We start from the raw sequence: 18,213 nt of genomic DNA, 5'->3' as shown, positions 1-18,213 counted from the left end.
AACCAACCAATTAACCACCAAACCACCAAACACACCAAACACCAAACACACCAAACAACCAACAATCCAACCACCAACCAACACACCAACCAACCAACAAACACACCAACCAACCAACTAACAAACCAACCAACCAACACACCAACCAACCAACCAACCAACTAACAAACCAACCAACCAGCAAACCAACCAACCAACACACCAACCACTAAACCAATAAACCAACACACCAACCAACCAACAAACCAACTAACAAACCAACCAACCAGCAAACCAACCAACCAACACACCAACCACTAAACCAATAAACCAACACACCAACCAACCAACAAACCAACTAACAAACCAACCAACCAACAAACACACCAAACAACACACCAACCAACCAACCAACCAACCAACACACCAACCAACTAACACACCAACCAACCAACCAACCATCCAACCAACCATCCAACCAGCCAATCAACAAACCAACCACTAAACCAACAAACCAACACGCCAACAAACCAACCAACCAACTAACAAACCAACCAACCAACCAATCAACACACCAACCAACCAACACACCAACCAACCAACAAACACACCAACAAACCAACACCAATGTTAGTTGATGTCTTGTGCTTGTCCTTTGTTGATCTCCCCTTCTGTAAATACATTATCTTGTTTGAGCTCTTCTGTGTGAGGCTACATGACTGTAACATGATGACCATTATAGATTATGTTGCTTTATCTCCTGATCTGTGATCAATAAAGTTTAGAATCATACTGACCTTTCTTTCCTTTGAGCTGCACCGGGTCAATCAAAATAACTCCGTCTGAAAGAGGCAGAGAATGATCACGTTTCTGAATGAACCAATCATCATCCTGCAGTCTGACAGAAACCTGACTCACCCACTGGATCCACAAAGTCACAGTGATCCACAAAGTCTCTCTTGGCCATGTAGATGGCCACCTGAAATACAGAGGGGTCACAGGCCTCGTCAGTGCCTTGCTCAAGGGAACTACATGGGTAGAAACAGAAGAAACTCCTGAACTTTGGTCTACTGCTACAACCAGTCCACCTGTGCAGAACTCACCGACTTGTCTCGGGAAACTTTCTTAAAGATGACATGTTTAGGACTCATGGTGACGACTGGTGTGACGACCTGCAGCACAGAGAAGAGAATTTAAAACTTTAAGACGTTTAAATTAAAACTGGTCTCCAGATGTAAAGAATCCTTTAATGTTGAAAAGAAAACTGACCTGAGAGCAGCTGTGATGGGTGCTGAGCAGAAAGTGGAAGGCAGCTTTCTAAGAGCCGATCACACTCAGAGCTGCATTTATACTGGGCACACACACACACACACACACACACACACACACACACACACACACACACACACACACACACACACACACACACACAGCCTGGTCAGCATGCTCATCATTACAGTCTGTACACACAGATAATCCTGAACAAACAGGAAGATTTGCAGCTCTGCAGGAAGATTTCACCGTCATCATGTAAAACTTATTCCACAACCACAGAACAAATGTTTCATCGTCGTTAGTTCACCTTCGTTAACTCTGTGACATGTTTGTTTATTAATAACTGGACCAGTGATTCAGACTTTGTGTTTGGACTCCTGGTCTCAGGTTTCAACGTCGACTCTTCTCACACACACTGATCTGTTAACTCAATCTGCTGAAGACCAACAAGTGAAGTAAAAAACATTAATCACATCATTACAATGTTAGAAACTTTGGGTCCTGACATTCATGTGGATGTTTCTTGACACACATCACCACCCAAACACTGTTGCAGACCAACTACACCCCCCTCATGTCAATGAAGTGTCCTGATGACAGTACAATGCACCCTTACACACAACTGCTCAGGAACGACTTGAAGAACAGATCTCAATCTGATCAACGACAGCATGACGTGCTGGAACAAGTCCACCACGGATCAGACCTGTCAGGGTGTTCACAGGACCTCTGGGGTGTCCTGTAGTGTCTGACACCAGGGTGTTAGCGACAGATCCTTTGGTCACGTGGATTGTGAGGTGGAGCTGCCATTACTTTGTTGTTATTTAAAGTTGTTTTCTCTCCAGACATTTCATTCCAAACAAGATGAAATGTTTTCAGTTTCTCAGTCCGTTCAGTTCACACAACAAACAAATCAGGAGGAAAAACACAGAACAAAATTAGACTTGTCGTTTTTACAAGTCCAGTCTGTTTTCTGTACGTCAGTCGAGAGTTTAGACCCTGCTGTATCGCTGCTGCCCAGAGATCTCTGAGTGTGGAACAGAGACGTGCAATGTGCAGGAATTTATTTATTAGCTGTGTCACTTTGATTAGCGGCTGTAGTGGCTCAGTGGGGGGCGGCTGTAGCTCAGTGGGTAGAGCAGGTGACTAGTGATCAGAAAGGTTGCTGGTTCAAATCCCGGCTCCCCTGGGCGGAACTGAGCTACATGTCGAAGTATCCTTGAGCAAGATACTGAACCCCAAAATTGCTCCTGATGTGCAGATGGCACCTTGTGTGGCGGCCTCTGCCATCAGAAAGGGCCCTGCGATGAGCTGGCGACTCATCCAGGGGGTGTACCCTGGCCTTCGCCCATAGAGAAACTGGGATTGGCTCCAGTAACCCCCGCAACCCCCTGAAAGGGGATAAAGCGGTAACATCCCCGCAACTCTCACGGAAAAAGCGGAAGATAATGAGAGATGAGACTTTGATTAGCACCAAGCAGTTAGCGTGCTAACACCACACACAGACCGATACAAAGTTGTAATGTTAGTGCCCTGCTTACATGTTACAAAGCTGTAACATTAACAACCTGTTACAAAACTGTAACTAATGTCAATTAATTTAACTGAATTTGAAGCGCTTTTAATGTCAATTAATTTACAGTTAAATTAATTGACAAAGCGCTTCCAGCTAACATGTTACAGAGCTGAAATGTTAGCGTCCTGTTAGCAGTGAGACTGAAGTTGATATTCCAAGTCGGAACTTTGGACAAGATCCATGAAGCCCCACTTCTCTGATATAAACAAAGACAACATCACAGCAGCTTGGCAGCGCACACAGAGAACAGTTTAACTTTAACTTTTCATCACTTTTTACTTCATGTAGTGTTTGTGTGCAACATGCTGTAATAACTTTTGCCATTTTCTTTGCATTCAGTTGACTTGTGCTGGACAGAAGTCTTCTTCACACCTGCAGCTCTGTCGTCTTAAAGAAACAGACAGGGTGAATAGAGGAGCTGCAGCACTGGATAGGATTAGACACAATGTTTTAACCAAGCATGTCAACATTTTCTAGTAGACACCTGAAATAATAACATGACCCTGAAAATGAAACAATATGGACTCTTAGTGTTGATTATTATTAATGATGTTCTGACATAATGTGATCAGCTGTGGGTCTCTGCTGAGCTGATAAGAAGCTGTCAGTCAGACTCAGCAGTCTGTCTGCTGACATCAGCAGCTCTCTCTCACACACACACACACACACACACACACACACACACACACACACACACACACACACACACACACACACACACACACACACACACACACACACACACACACACACACACACACACACACACACACACACACACACACACTTCAAAAATGATGGATCAGTTCAGTTTAAAGACGTTTCTTTAGTGAAAACAGTTCAGCTTCAAATTCTAAATTAGCGTCATGTCAGTGCTGTATGTTTGAAATGTATTTAAGATGTCGGCAGAAACTAATGAAGCCACACAGTTTGATGACTCTCACTCTTCCTCCAGGAAGTGACGCTTTAACTCAGGTGTATCTGACTTTATGAAGGAACATGTGTCGACATCTTTGATGATTATTGTGTTTTTAATGAACAAACAAAAATAAATAGAATTAATGAACCATCTTGTGGACCATCAGGAGGCAGCTGCAGAATATTGGACTGAACCTGCTGCTCAACACCTGCTGGTCACCTGAGAGCACTGCAACACTCATACACTAACAGGAAGTAACACACTTGAAACTGAACTGATTCATCTGAAGAGAAAAATGATGAAAAGAGTTTCAGAGACAAACGTGACAGATATGATTCTGACTTTATTCTGTTTACTTACATACATACACACACACACACACACACACACACACACACACACACACACATTAGTGAGACACTGTCCACTGAACTGTCCACTGGAGCTGTCCACTGAACCGTCCACTGGAGCTGTCCACTGAACCGTCCACTGGAGCTGTCCACTGAACCGTCCACTGGAGCTGTCCACTGAACCGTCCACTGGAGCTGTCCACTGAACCGTCCACTGGAGCTGTCCACTGAACCGTCCACTGGAGCTGTCCACTGGAGCTGTCCACTGAACCGTCCACTGGAGCTGTCCACTGGAGCTGTCCACTGAACCGTCCACTGGAGCTGTCCACTGAACCGTCCACTGGAGCTGTCCACTGGAGCTGTCCACTGAACCAACCACGGTTAAAGAATTTACTGAATCCTTGTTGACGTCCAGCTGATGAAGTTTGACGGCAGTTTTTTTCGTGAACGTAAACTTGAGATTGAAGCTGAAGGCAGAACAAGCAGCTGTCAGCTGAGTCAGTCTGTCAGCTGATGACCAGCTTCATCCTCCTCCTCCTCCTCCTCCTCATCGTCTCCATCGTCCTCCTCAATGTCTCCGTCTCCACATCATCAGCCAATCACATGTCAGACCACAGGATGGCCTTGCTGCCTTTCTCCACACTGGCGACGTACGCTCCTGAAGGTGACCAGGACACCGAGTTGATGGCAGAACTGCAGACAACAAACACACAACCAACTGATTACAGAGTTCATCTACAGTCAGCAGACAACAATCAGACAGAACCAAGCGTCGACCCGATTAATGTCCATCAGACAGAACCAAGCGTCGACCCAATTAATATCCATCAGCAGCATTAACACAGTTCAGCTTCACTGGGTGAGTAATCTGATTACAGTTGTACTGTTGGAGGCTGCACAGAGTGACTGGGCGTGGGGGGGGGGCTCTGCCTAATTTCCAGCCTAGATGCACCTCAGCCAAAACCGAGGGGTTTAGTTACTCTTTAAATAAACAAATGTACAGTCTGATTTGTCCAGTTCTGGTTCTTACTTGTGGTTCCGGTCCAGAGTCCGGTCCACTTTCCCTGTCAGGACGTTCCAGACGTACAAAGCTCCATCAGCTGATCCTCCAGCCACATAGCTGCCGTCAGGACTGAACACAGAACAGAATTAACAGAACACACACACACACACACACAACACACACAACACACACACACACAACACACACACACCAGCAGAGGGAGTCACTGAGACATCACCTGAAATATCAACTCACCTGAAGGTCACTCTGGTCCAATCAGCGCCACACTTGAAGCCCTGGGCACTGAACGAACACAACACACACACAGTTGTTGTAGTGAGTTATTGGTAAAAAGAGGGTCAGATGATGAAGTAAAGGGGAAACACCTGCCCACAGGTGCAGCCACAAAGCTACATTTGTTAATTGAGAATAAGTTCTGTGTAACAGACCATCTGATTATTCAGATTAGTTTTCATCCAAAAGCTCACCTGTCTCGGGTGTGTCTCGGGCGTGTCTCGGCTGTTGAACTCACCTGAACGTCTGTCTGACAGCGTTGCTGCGCAGGTCGATGATCTTCACCAGGTCATCTCTGGAGCAGGTGAGCAGCTCTGTGCGGTCGTGGTTCAGGTCCAGAGACGTCACTCTGCCCAGCAGCTCCAGCTCCCGGACTATACTCTCCGCTCTGACACACACACACACACACACACACACACACACACACAAAACATAACAAATATAAAGTTAAACACTCATTTAAAATGATCTAATTGTTTTTTTTGTTTGAATCATCACCAACGCACAGCGTGTCGTTTACAAACACCAACGCACAGCGTGTCGTTTACAAACACCAACGCACAGCGTGTCGTTTACAAACACCAACGCACAGCGTGTCGTTTACAAACACCAACGCACAGCGTGTCGTTTACAAACACCAACGCACAGCGTGTCGTTTACAAACACCAACACACAGCGTGTCGTTTACAAACACCAACGCACAGCGTGTCGTTTACAAACACCAACACACAGCGTGTCGTTTACAAACACCAACGCACAGCGTGTCGTTTACAAACACCAACGCACAGCGTGTCGTTTACAAACCGTCTAACAGCTTCATGATGTTTGTTTCAAATTCAAAAGGTAATTGAAGCTGTTTAAAGATGTGAAGACACACTGAAGACACAGTGAGACACACAGTGAAGACACACTGAGGACACACTATGAGGACACACAGTGTGGACACGTTTAAATCTGATGTTGATCATGTGACCAGCCTCCATGTCAGACCACATCAAGACATGGTCTTCTTACTGAACTCTGTCACTGACCTGATGTCCCAGAACCGAACCTTCTTATCAAAGTGTCCGCTCATCACACACTGCTCCGTGCACACAATGTCGTTACAGCTGGAGCCAGCAAACACCGTCTTCATACCTGCACAGGTGAGACAGCAGGTGAGGCGTGGAAATCCGTGAGGACACAAAGAGACAACTACACTGCAGTACACTGTAGTACACTGCAGTAGTTCACTGTAGTAGACTTTACAGTCCAGCACAGAAGGAACTGCTCTGTCAGACCTGTACACCTGGTCTCAGGTGGAGTAAACCTGTACACCTGGTCTCAGGTGGAGTAAACCTGTACAAATTGTGTGATCACGTACAGACTTTGCTGCGGAGGTCCCACAGTTTTAGCGTCCGGTCGTAGCTCCCAGAGACAATCCGAGCGTTGTCCAATAGGAAGCGAGCTGACAGCACCTTCCCACTGTGACCTGTCAAGGTGTGCTGCAGGACACACACACACACACACACACACACACACACACACACACACACACACACACACACACACACACACACACACACACACACACACACACACACACACACACACACACACACATCAGATTACTGTTAATGTACGGCCACAAAATCAAAAGGTTCTGAGTAATAATACATAATTATAAATTCTTCATGATGAATCAACATCATCACAAAACAAAAAATAAACAAACAACAATATCTGTGTCTTTGTGGTCTCAGCAGAAGAGTGAGATCAGCTCTCAGGCCCCACCCCCTCAGCCTTAGGCTCTTGGTTGGTTCTGTTGGATGTCAGTCCTCATCACTGAGCCTGTAATGTCTCTGTACAGACTCTGTGATGTCACATCCCATCTGTGTCAGCAGCTCCTGGGACCACCACTGCACCACTAGAGCATGATGGGAACAGAGAGCAGGGGCTGCTGTGATCTAAGATGGCCGACAGGATGGGGGACCTGAGGTTCAGACCTTTTACATCACATCACTGACCATCAACACACTCATAAAAGCAGTGCGGCTTCTTTAAGGAACAGGGCAGTGTGTAGTGTGTCAGTGGTCAAGCCTGAGAAGGAGAGAGAGCTCAGGTGAGTGTGTTCAGAACAGACATATGTTGGCGACCTGAGCAGAGGGAAAGTTTAGCAGAGAAGTTGTCTAGTGGCAGTAAACAGACCATAAATAAACTCTGCAGCTCCCCAACACACAACAAGAACTTCTGTCTGAGTGACAGCTAGCACTGTCTCTGCTATTATTCATGCTATTGCTTTTCCATGCCAACAGTATCCATTCTAGTGATGCTGATCTTGTTAGAACAGCAGTCTGGTTGCCATGATAATGGGTTACGGATGACTTAACCACGCCCCCATTCTCTGTTTGAGAGAGAATGTCGACCTGGGATGGGAGAAAAACTGACTGGAGGTGGACTTTATATGTTGCAGGTAAAGGTGAGACTCACTCTCAGTCTGTAGTCGTCCACAGTCCAGATCCGACTGGCAAAGTCATTGGAGGCAGCCAGCAGGTACGAGCCCTGAAACAACATGAACATGTGATCAACATGTCGTCACCGTGACGACAGAAAATAACACATCTTCCCAAGGACGCCTCCAGGACCAAACAGGCTTTTTAATGGATAAGTATGTCTAACTATCACTTAGCAACAGAGCTGTGTGATACAGCCTCAAAATAATATCACAATATTTGAAGTTTAAATCTCGATACACAATATGTGTCCGTCTTAAATCTCCTCTCAAACTCTTCATAAACGCTCGGACTGGACTGGATATTACAAATACTCAGACGTCGATATTGTGACAGACTGTCGGTACTCATAATAATCAATAATCATCAGTAACGTGGTTATAATGAGTAGGACAAGAAAACAAACAGACTCACAGCGCTGTCAAAGTCAATGCTGGTGATTCCAGCGTTACTGCCCGTCAGCGCTCCTTTAGACTCACAGCGACCTGAACAATTGAAAAATGATGGATCAGTTCAGTTTAGAGGTCTTCGGAAAAACCCAACAGCCCGAAAACCCAAGGTCCGACCCGACCCGGCTCGGGTTTTGGGTTTGTCTCGGGCCTCGGGGCTCTTATAGTGAAAGGCCGGGTTATATATAACCCGAGAGGACCCGGCGATTGGCGGTCACAGCTTTGTGGACTGTAGTTTGTTCAGTAAAAAGAAAATACATTTGAACTCGACTGTTGTCCCTGATGATGGATAATTTGTATGTCATTTTCACAAAACTCTCGCCACAAGAGGGCACTAAATGATTGACTCATGACTGTCACATTCTGATGATGACGTCAAAGGTGAAAGTTCAAGCAAAAGTTAGAGCCTAGGTCAGGACTCGGGGCAGTTAAAAAGATTGTTTATTAACGTAACGTTTTGGTTAATGGTTCAAAATGGTTAAACAATCGAATTGCCATAGCGTGTTGTTACCGGTATGCTCTGCAAAGCACAATGGAAACTCCAAAATTATAACGTTAATTAAACAAGAGAAAATGTGTTCTACTGACCGGTGGATTAGCGTTAGCAATGGCTAAGAAGAAGGATTACAGTACATGACCATCTAAACAAGAAAATGACGACGTGGATTTATTTTTGTTTACATCACGTTATGGCCAGGGGGGCTGGCAGTGCCCGCAGCAGGAACCAGGTAGAAGAAGACTACGTTTAGGTAAGAAACAAAGTAATAAAAACAAGTCTTATTTCACACTAGACAACTTGTATTAAATCATAAAGCAACTCAGGCATTTCGGGTCCACGGGTTTTTTAGGGTTCCGGGCTGGTATGTCAGCCCCGAACCCTTCGGTTCATGTCTATTCGGAGCCGGTTCCGACATATCTCGGTGCTGCTCGGGTTCGGAACTCAGATTTATAATAATAGCTCAGGGCCAGTCGGCTCCGGGTACAATTTTCACAGGTCCATTTGGGTTTGGGTCCGTCAAATTGGACCCGTGAAGACCTCTAGTTCAGTTTAAAGACATTTTAAATATTAAACTGCTAACAGAAGTAAACAAACAACAATCAGGTTTACGTGATCAATATAAACAGCTGTATGTTGTTTAAAGTGTGTCACTTCTGGGTTACATCTTGAACTCACCCGCGACGACCTCCCACAGCTTCACCCTGCGGTCCATTCCTCCTGTTGCTAGGAGACGAGAGCCAGGGCTGAACCTCACTGCGTTCACCTCACCGTCGTGGGCTTCCTACACACACACACACACACACACACACACACACACACACACACACACACAGTTATCCTATGAGCCAATCAGAACGCTCCATTGAGCGCTCAGTTTGTGTTGGTCTCAGGTTGAAAACTTGTGATCAGCTCCCTCCTCCTCCTCAGCCTGACGCTCCGTGCTGATTGGTTCTGTTGGATGTCAGTCATCATCACTGAACCTGTAGTGTCTCTGTACAGACTCTGTGATGTCACATCCTGTTTGTGTCAGCAGCTTCTGGGACCACCACTGCACCACTAGAGCATGATGGGAGCAGAGAGCAGGGGCTGCTGGGAGCCAGAGGGCGGCTTGAGGGGATTGTGGGTAATCAGACCTTTTACTGCTCATCACTGACCAATCAGGTTTCAGCTGTCAATATTTCTATTAAATCCACCAAAGAGGGGCGTTGTGGGAACATCAGGTCATTGATGATGTCATTGATGAAACACCAACTAAGACTCAGTTTATAGACTCCATCTGATCTACAGACAGGCTGACGAGGTGAGGACAGATACTTACAAAGACGTGCAGCGCTGTGGACGGGACTCGAACCTCTGCACACACACCTGACGGAGCCTCAGTGTTCTCAGGTGAAGTGCTGAAAGAGTTGCCAGTTCGACGCCTGCTGAGGAAAAGTAGCAGCGTCACAAACACCATCAGCTTTAGACTGTTTACATGTGTCTGTTTAACACATCACTGTGTGTGTGTGTGTGTGTGTGTGTGTGTGTGTGTGTGTATAGACACATTATGATGTGTGTGGGATTCAGCTCATTATTATAAAACATTGTTAACAGAACTAATCCTGTGAGTGTGTGAATCAGAGTAACTCACGATACTGCAATAATCAATACAAGACAGACATACATACAGACAGACACACACACACACACACACTCGTGTATTTAATGTAAAGCAGTCATAAAGTGTCAGACAGCCAAACAGTTCTGCAGTTCAATGTTTAAACATTTCCAGCAGGAAAGAGGTGACTCTGTTCAAACTGTCAGAGGGACCTGTTACAGCCTCCATGTTGTAATACTGATATTTGGTGCCGGTTTATCAATAACTGTATCGCAACAGGAAGCAATACAATATATTACCGTATTGATACTTTATCCCACCATGTTTTATAGAACTGATCACAGTAAACTACAACCCATCAGTAAAATGATCACAGTAAATAATGACTGATGACAGTAAACAACTGATCAATGTAAATAACTGAATGAGGTTATTGTCAGGGTGTGAGATCACACATCAGTTTGAATCAAAGCACTGACAGGTACAGAAGCCTTGAAGGGACAACACGCTGAGTCTCCTGATGGGTTCAATTTATCATGTGTGTTTATTATCCATATGAGCCGATAAGAGAGCCACACTGACGTACAGGTGTGCTCCAGGTGACATGACCGCACTGACGTACAGGTGTGCTCCGGCTGACATGACCGCACTGACGTACAGGTGTGCTCCGGCTGACATGACCGCACTGACGTACAGGTGTGCTCCGGCTGACATGACCGCACTGACGTACAGGTGTGCTCCGGCTGACATGACCGCACTGACGTACAGGTGTGCTCCAGGTGACCATCAGCAGGATCATGTTGTTAAATCAAGGCCTCTGTAACTCTATCCACACAGGAGCACACACACTGTTCTACATGCCTCTGATTATTGACTGATAGTATTGAGATTATTGGCAAGAATAATCAGTTCACTACAAACTTCACCGTGTGTTCACACCGACAGCACAATGATCAACAAGTCAACACGTGGCTGTTGTGTTCTGGGATTCTGCTCACATGTGATTCTGCTGACAGCTAATCACAAGACAGCTTCCCTGAGAAACTTCTTAACTTAAAAGTTGACATGATGGTGGCGCTAGATGAAAAGTCAGAGGATCACCAAAGTTATTACAGTTCATCCTGAGGGGAACATGAATGAAACTGAGACTTAAATATAATCTTCCAGCCACTTCTCATTATCAATGAATAAATCAAGTAATCATTTATTAATCAAATACAGTGAAGAAATGCTAAATTTCTCCGTTTTCAGATTTTTCAGTTTTCTGTCTCAATAAACTGAATCTCTGAGTTTTGGACTGTCGGTGAAACAAAATGAGACATTTGAAGATCAACATGGTCTCTGGGAGGTTGTGATCAGCAGTTTCAGGATTTTCTGATATTTCACAGTCCAAACAATAACTGAAAAAAATCTTCTGCAAATGATTCAATAATAATACTTAGTTGGAGTTCATGACAGTCCATCCAATAGTTGTTGAAATATTTCAGTGGACGAACAGCCAAAAATCAGTAAAGCTCATTAGACCTCTGCTGTTAGACTTATATTCTGTGAAAGAGCTGACAGCCAATCACAGAGCTGACAGTGTGAACAGGTGAACACACACAGTCCTTCACCTGGAGTACAGTGGTGGGAGGAGTCCAGGCTGAACACACTCAGACACGCTGTAGACAGACAGACAGACAGGTAGATAGACAGGTAGATAGACAGGTGGTCAATCACAACAGTCCAGAGCTGCAGAGACCTGGACAAACCTGGGCAGACCTGCAGAGACCTGGACAAAGGGACACACAGGACAGATGATCTTACAGCTACATACCCAAAAATGTTAGAGATGGAGTCCAGCAGACCACCAGGAGGAGGCTGGGAGATTTTCTTACTGCACAGACACAAAAACAGAAAGTCCTCATTAACGTCTTCACGTCTTACTGGACCAACATTTCAAACCCTGAGAGATTCAGTTACTGAGACAGAAAACAAACAGGCTGGATCTCAATCTAAAGAGTTGTTTATAAAGAGACCCATTGTTTCAATTTGAACTGTGATCATGTGTACAGTTAACGGGAACAGTTTCAGTGTCCACTGTCTTCCAGTTTACCCAGTAGCTACAGCAGGACAGGTACGGATCTCACCTGGGCGTTCTGCTGAGTGGTCTGTTAGGGGAGGTCTCTCCGCCGCCCTTCCCTCCGTCTTCAGTCAGGACCTCGATGTCGTCGTCTCTGAGGACACAGACACAGTCAGTACTGACACTCACCTCCCTGAGGCTCATAAAGCTGATGTCAAGATAATTCATGTACTGACGGGTCGACAGGCAGCGGCTCTTTAGCAGCGTCGGCCAGTTCTTTCTGCAGTTTGGCTTGTCTGCGTCTGAAACACCAACAGAACACAGTCAGTCAGAGTCAGTCAGTCAGTCAGTCAGAGTCAGTCAGTCAGTCAGTCAGAGGATCAACCACAGGTCCATCACAGTCGTCCTCCAGGCTTACCTGCTGTCCTTCTCGTTCTCAGCATTCAGCTTGTTGGCCTCCTGAGCCTTCTCAGCCATCCAGCGGGACACCAGCTCCTGGTTGTCCTCGGTGGTCTTCCTCAGTTTTTCCTCCAGAGCAGAGAAGGTGATCTGTAGGGCATCGTACTCGTCCTTCAGGGTCTGGTTCGCCCTCTCCAGGTCCTGCAGGGACACAGAGACTGTTGATGGTCTGATGCATCCAGTCACAGACCAACTGTGTGACTGATCACACATTTACAATTTGTTCATGTTACCGTGGTAACGGGGAACAACATGCGGTTAAAAGTGATTTTAAAGACTGTGATTTGTCAGAATTGTGACGTGTTTCTGATGGAGGACAGACCCTGTGGAGTCTGTATCTAATGAAACTGACTCCCTGTTTCCTGTCTGCTCAGACTGTGAAGGTCTCAGGTTGAAAACTTGTGATCAGCTCCCTCCTCCTCCTCAGCCTGACACTCCGTGCTGATTGGTTCTGTTGGATGTCAGTCATCATCACTGAACCTGTAGTGTCTCTGTACAGACTCTGTGATGTCACATCCCGTCTGTGTCAGCAGCTCCTGGGACCACCATTGAAATACTAGAGCATGATGGGAGCAGAGAGCAGGGGCTGCTGGGAGCCAGAGGGTGGCAGGAGGGGATTGTGGGTAATCAGACCTTTTACTGCTCATCACTGACCTTCATCACGTCTCTAATGGCTCAGAAGAGCCAACAAACAGCTGTCAGTTTAACTTCCTGCTACGTGATGGACATTAACAGCCTAAGGGGGCAATAACTTGACATCAGCCGCCCTTCAGGTACATGTGATGGTGTCAGCTGCTCTCCCACCTGCAGGTAGCTCCTCAGGTCCCGGCAGTCTCCCTCCAGGCTGGCGATCTGCTGCTGGTACTCCAACATCCTGAACAAACACACAAACATCAGAGACATGATTTGTGTTTGCTCACCTGCTGCAGGTAAACATGCTGCAGTGTGTATGTTACTGACTTTGCCTCGTTGCTCTGGATCTCTTTGTCTTTCTGCTGAATCTGGTTGTTCAGTTCGATCACACTCTGAGCCAGCTGCACGACAAACACAAACAACATGTTTCTACAACTTTCCAGGACCATGACTCAGCACTTCCATCACCTGAATCTAATCCACCACCTTTAGTCAGAGCTGGAAACACAAAGACTTGTTGATGGGATAATGGATGTCAGGCTGCTTAGATTTATGTCTCAACACAAACAGAAAACAGGATCTTTGTTTCAAAACATCTCAAATATTAAAGAAACATCCAGGAAGCCATTGACAAAATAATCCAGATCATCTCTGATCAATAAATCAATGACTAAGACAGTTTGATTCAATCAGATACAACTGCTGTGTGTTTCTAAATGCTGTGGCGCTCTGGGCTGGCTGTGGCGCTCTGGGCTGGCTGTGGCGCTCTGGGCTGGCTGTGGCGCTCTGGGCTGGCTGTGGCGCTCTGCCAGCCCAGAGCGCCACAGCCAGCCAGCTGTGGCGCTCTGAGGACGGCTGTGGCGCTCTGGGCTGGCTGTGGCGCTCTGGGCTCGGCTGACTGTGACGCTCGGCTGACTGTGACGCTCTGGGCTGGCTGTGACGCTCTGGGCTGGCTGTGACGCTCTGGGCTGGCTGTGACGCTCTGGGCTGGCTGTGGCGCTCTGGGCTGGCTGTGACGCTCTGGGCTGGCTGTGACGCTCTGGGCTGGCTGTGACGCTCTGGGCTGGCTGTGGCGCTCTGGGCTGACTGTGGCGCTCTGGGCTCGGCTGACTGTGACGCTCGGCTGACTGTGACGCTCGGCTGGCTGTGACGCTCTGCGCTCGGCTGTGACGCTCTGCGCTCGGCTGTGACGCTCTGCGCTCGGCTGTGGCGCTCTGCGCTCGGCTGTGACGCTCTGGGCTCGGCTGTGGCGCTCTGCGCTCGGCTGTGGCGCTCTGGGCTGGCTGTGGCGCTCTGCGCTCGGCTGTGGCGCTCTGGGCTGGCTGTGGCGCTCTGGGCTGGCTGTGGCGCTCTGGGCTGGCTGTGGCGCTCTGGGCTCGGCTGACTGTGACGCTCGGCTGACTGTGACGCTCGGCTGACTGACGCTCGGCTGACTGTGACGCTCGGCTGACTATGACGCTCGGCTGACTATGACGCTCGGCTGACTGTGACGCTCTGCGCTCGGCTGTGACGCTCTGCGCTCGGCTGTGACGCTCTGCGCTCTGCGCTCGGCTGTGACGCTCTGCGCTCTGCGCTCGGCTGTGACGCTCTGCGCTCTGCGCTCGGCTGTGACGCTCTGCGCTCGGCTGTGACGCTCGGCTGTGACGCTCTGCGCTCGGCTGTGACGCTCTGCGCTCGGCTGTGACGCTCTGCACTCGGCTGTGACGCTCTGCGCTCGGCTGTGACGCTCTGGGCTGGCTGTGACGCTCTGCGCTCGGCTGTGACGCTCTGCGCTCAGCTGTGACGCTCAGCTGTGACGCTCAGCTGTGATGCTCTGGGCTGGCTGTGGCGCTCTGGGCTGGCTGTGGCGCTCTCGGCTGACTGTGGCGCTCGGCTGACTGTGACGCTCGGCTGACTGTGACGCTCTGCGCTCGGCTGTGACGCTCTGCGCTCGGCTGTGACGCTCTGCGCTCAGCTGTGACGCTCTGCGCTCAGCTGTGACGCTCTGCGCTCAGCTGTGACGCTCAGCTGTGATGCTCTGGGCTGGCTGTGATGCGCTCAGATGTGACGCTCAAGTCATTTATTAATGAATTAACACAACTTTGAACTGTCACCTTTTTTAAAGAAAACCAAATATTAAAATCTGTATTTATTAATTATATTTATTTACATTCATATTATATCTATTTAATGGATCAAACTGTAAACCACAACCAGTTCCTTCTGACTGATGTCGACTGATGAATGAACACCTGAGCTGTTTTATCAGGACAGGTGTAGGTGATGACATCATTTCCTGTGTGTGAAGGTGACTGACCTCTCCTCGTTTCTTGTGCAGCTCCGTCAGCTCCTCCTGGTGTTTGATTCTCATCTGAGCCATTTCCTGCTGCAGGGCGTCACTGCGACTCGAGTCCGCAGCCGGACTGAAGCACAAGACCAGGACAAGATAGAGGACAAGTTAGAGGACATGTTAGAGGGACACGTCAGGGGACTGGTCACACGTCAGGACGGGGGATAAGTCAAACGACCCTGACCAGGTCAAGTCACACATCAGGGGACAGGTCAGGGAAGTGTCTGAACCATCAGACACCTGTAGTAGACGTGGACTCACCTGGCCTCATGTCCTCTCTGGACCTCATACTTGTCAGTCTGGTATCTCTCTGACAGAACCGCCTGCAGGTCTGACTTCTCAAGAAGACGATTATCTGAGACACAGAGACAGACAAAGAGTCAGGCTGACACAGGTACAGAGACAGACACACAGGGACAGACAGACAAAGACACAGGGACAGAGAGACGGACAGAGACACAGGGATAGACAGACAGAGACATAGGGGCAGAGACAGACACAGACAGACAGAGGGACAGGGACGAGGGGACAGACAGAGACACAGGGACAGACAGACTGAGACAGGCAGGAAGTGAGACAGTGATGGACTTACACTGGTGGACGATCTCCTCGAAGGCCTGTCTCTGCACTCGGTCTCTGAGCTTCAGCTGCTCTGAGACGTGTCTCTTCCACGTACACTCCACCCGCCGCTCCGCCATGACCACCTGACACACACGCACACACACACTAGTTTGTTCTGCTGTTGAACTGTTTCTAATATTTTGTCCACCCCGTCTCTATCAGATGATGATGAAACCGGAAGGTTCCAAGTCAATAATGACCAATCAAACTGATCATTAGAGTGTTCCTGCAGGAGGAGACTGCTGATTGGCTGTTCATAATAAACTAATGAACATTTCTGTGGCTATCTTTGTTTGGGTCAGATGTAAAGACACAACGAGGGGCCGCAGATGTTTTATACGTCACCAATCAATAACCAGGTTTCAAACAAATCAATGATCTATATTTTATCATTTATATGTTCAGATCAACTGAGTTTGTTGTTGTTTTGTTTGGCTCTGATGTCAGTGTTTAATGTTATAACTGTTTACATTTGCTTTATTTAAATATACCAATACACAATGACGTCACATTAACCCAGGTGACACACAAATCACCTGTACAGCTGCTGACGTCGAGCTCTGATACAGCCAACAGCATCACAGACACATTAAAACTGTTGCAAAGGAATGAAATATAAAACGTGTTTAGCAGCTAGAAGCTTCTCGTTGTTAGCATGTGAGGCTAAATGGAATCACAACACAAACAGGAAGACACCCAGGCTAACAGGCTAACATGCTAACATGCTAACAGGATCCGTTCATTAATCATTAAAATCTGTCAGTTTTACGACGGTTAGGAAACAAACAACATGTCGGCGCCGTCGTGTCGGTGTAACGGTCTCTTTGTGGTGTTTACGGACCGTTTCACACTGCAGCTCCCGGGACACAAACACCCGTGACTCGACATGTTAGCATGCTAACGTAGCTGCTAGCTGCAGAGCTTCGCAGCGCCTTCAAAGGGATAAAAATAAAACTTACACCATCTAACTGAGTCCCGGACTGAGGCTCGTTTCCTGCACCGACCCGCCGTTAACCTCCGGGATGATGTCTCAGGCCTGTCGGTGTTTAACGCTCCCGTTTATCTCGTTGACCGACATCAGCTTCTTCAGCCACCAACTACAACACAGCTCCATTTTGGCTTCGGCGAAACACTTCCGGGGTGGTAGCACGAAGATGACGTCGTGTTTAACGAGGAGTCGCTCCTCTTTTATGTCACAACTTTCTGAATATTTCCAGACAAAACACCGGATGAGTCACCAGGCGGCGGTCACGAGTCGATTTAAAGCTTTCAGGAAACTTTTGTCTTTAATCGTTTAATCAAACTTTAAATTCCCACAACAACGATCTGATGAATGAGCTCATTTATGTACATTAGATACACGAGACAGTCTCAACAACAGCAACACATCACAATCCCGTTATCAGTCCCGCAAACGAGCCAAAGGACAGTTCAATATAACAATAAACAATAATAATAGTAAAAAATAAACAATATAACAAAAAGGTAAGAAGAAGAGCTAGAGCAGAAATAGAAATAGATTTGTATACATTATATGTACAAATATAAACAGTGTAATTAGAACAGTGTGGCAGTGTATTGTTATTGATAAATAATGAATATGAGTATGAAAATTGTCCAGGTACTGCAAACCAAAATGAGAAATTAGTTATATATAGAGTGTTTATTGCACAGTG

General features: G+C 47.1%; 2 protein-coding genes and 3 non-coding genes across 6 annotated transcripts in view; all 5 read right to left on the bottom strand.

Moving 5' to 3' along the window:
* The window catches only part of sagb (S-antigen; retina and pineal gland (arrestin) b), a 10,799-nt gene extending 9,669 nt beyond the window's left edge, over positions 1-1,130 (bottom strand). Inside the window, exons 1-3 of the mRNA XM_073487762.1 lie at positions 1,083-1,130; positions 898-958; positions 777-821 (exon numbers count right to left, since the gene is read on the bottom strand). Of these exons, the coding sequence (XP_073343863.1) occupies positions 777-821; positions 898-958; positions 1,083-1,130 (154 nt within the window). The remainder of the gene's footprint in view (positions 1-776; positions 822-897; positions 959-1,082) is intronic.
* A 2,942-nt stretch (positions 1,131-4,072) lies between these two features.
* atg16l1 (ATG16 autophagy related 16-like 1 (S. cerevisiae)) lies at positions 4,073-17,674 on the bottom strand. Of its 2 annotated transcripts, none has more exons than XM_073483477.1 (20): positions 17,497-17,674; positions 16,509-16,620; positions 16,178-16,271; positions 15,884-15,989; positions 13,915-13,988; positions 13,759-13,828; positions 12,914-13,095; positions 12,732-12,797; positions 12,563-12,649; positions 12,250-12,309; positions 10,155-10,257; positions 9,512-9,617; positions 8,303-8,373; positions 7,866-7,937; positions 6,760-6,880; positions 6,428-6,533; positions 5,635-5,784; positions 5,358-5,405; positions 5,130-5,231; positions 4,073-4,792 (listed from the first exon to the last, which is right to left on the bottom strand). In XM_073483477.1, the coding sequence occupies exons 2-20, from the start codon at positions 16,612-16,614 to the stop codon at positions 4,699-4,701; spliced, it is 1,818 nt and encodes a 605-aa protein (XP_073339578.1). In that variant the 5' UTR covers positions 16,615-16,620; positions 17,497-17,674; the 3' UTR covers positions 4,073-4,698. The 2 variants fall into 2 exon arrangements, with proteins under 2 accessions (XP_073339578.1, XP_073339570.1); XM_073483469.1 differs by having other exon boundaries at positions 4,548-4,792; positions 10,155-10,260; positions 17,497-17,662.
* LOC140992436 (small Cajal body-specific RNA 6) lies at positions 7,131-7,403 on the bottom strand. Its single transcript, XR_012178049.1, has one exon.
* Positions 9,719-9,991, bottom strand: LOC140992429 (small Cajal body-specific RNA 6). The gene has a single exon (XR_012178048.1).
* Positions 13,337-13,609, bottom strand: LOC140992423 (small Cajal body-specific RNA 6). Its single transcript, XR_012178047.1, has one exon.
* Positions 17,675-18,213: the final 539 nt, after the last annotated feature.

Source organism: Pagrus major, chromosome 2, assembly GCF_040436345.1.
Source record: "Pagrus major chromosome 2, Pma_NU_1.0".
NCBI lineage: Eukaryota > Metazoa > Chordata > Actinopteri > Spariformes > Sparidae > Pagrus > Pagrus major.
Note: the sequence above shows the minus strand (reverse complement) of the source record. Positions and strands in the feature narration are given on the sequence as shown.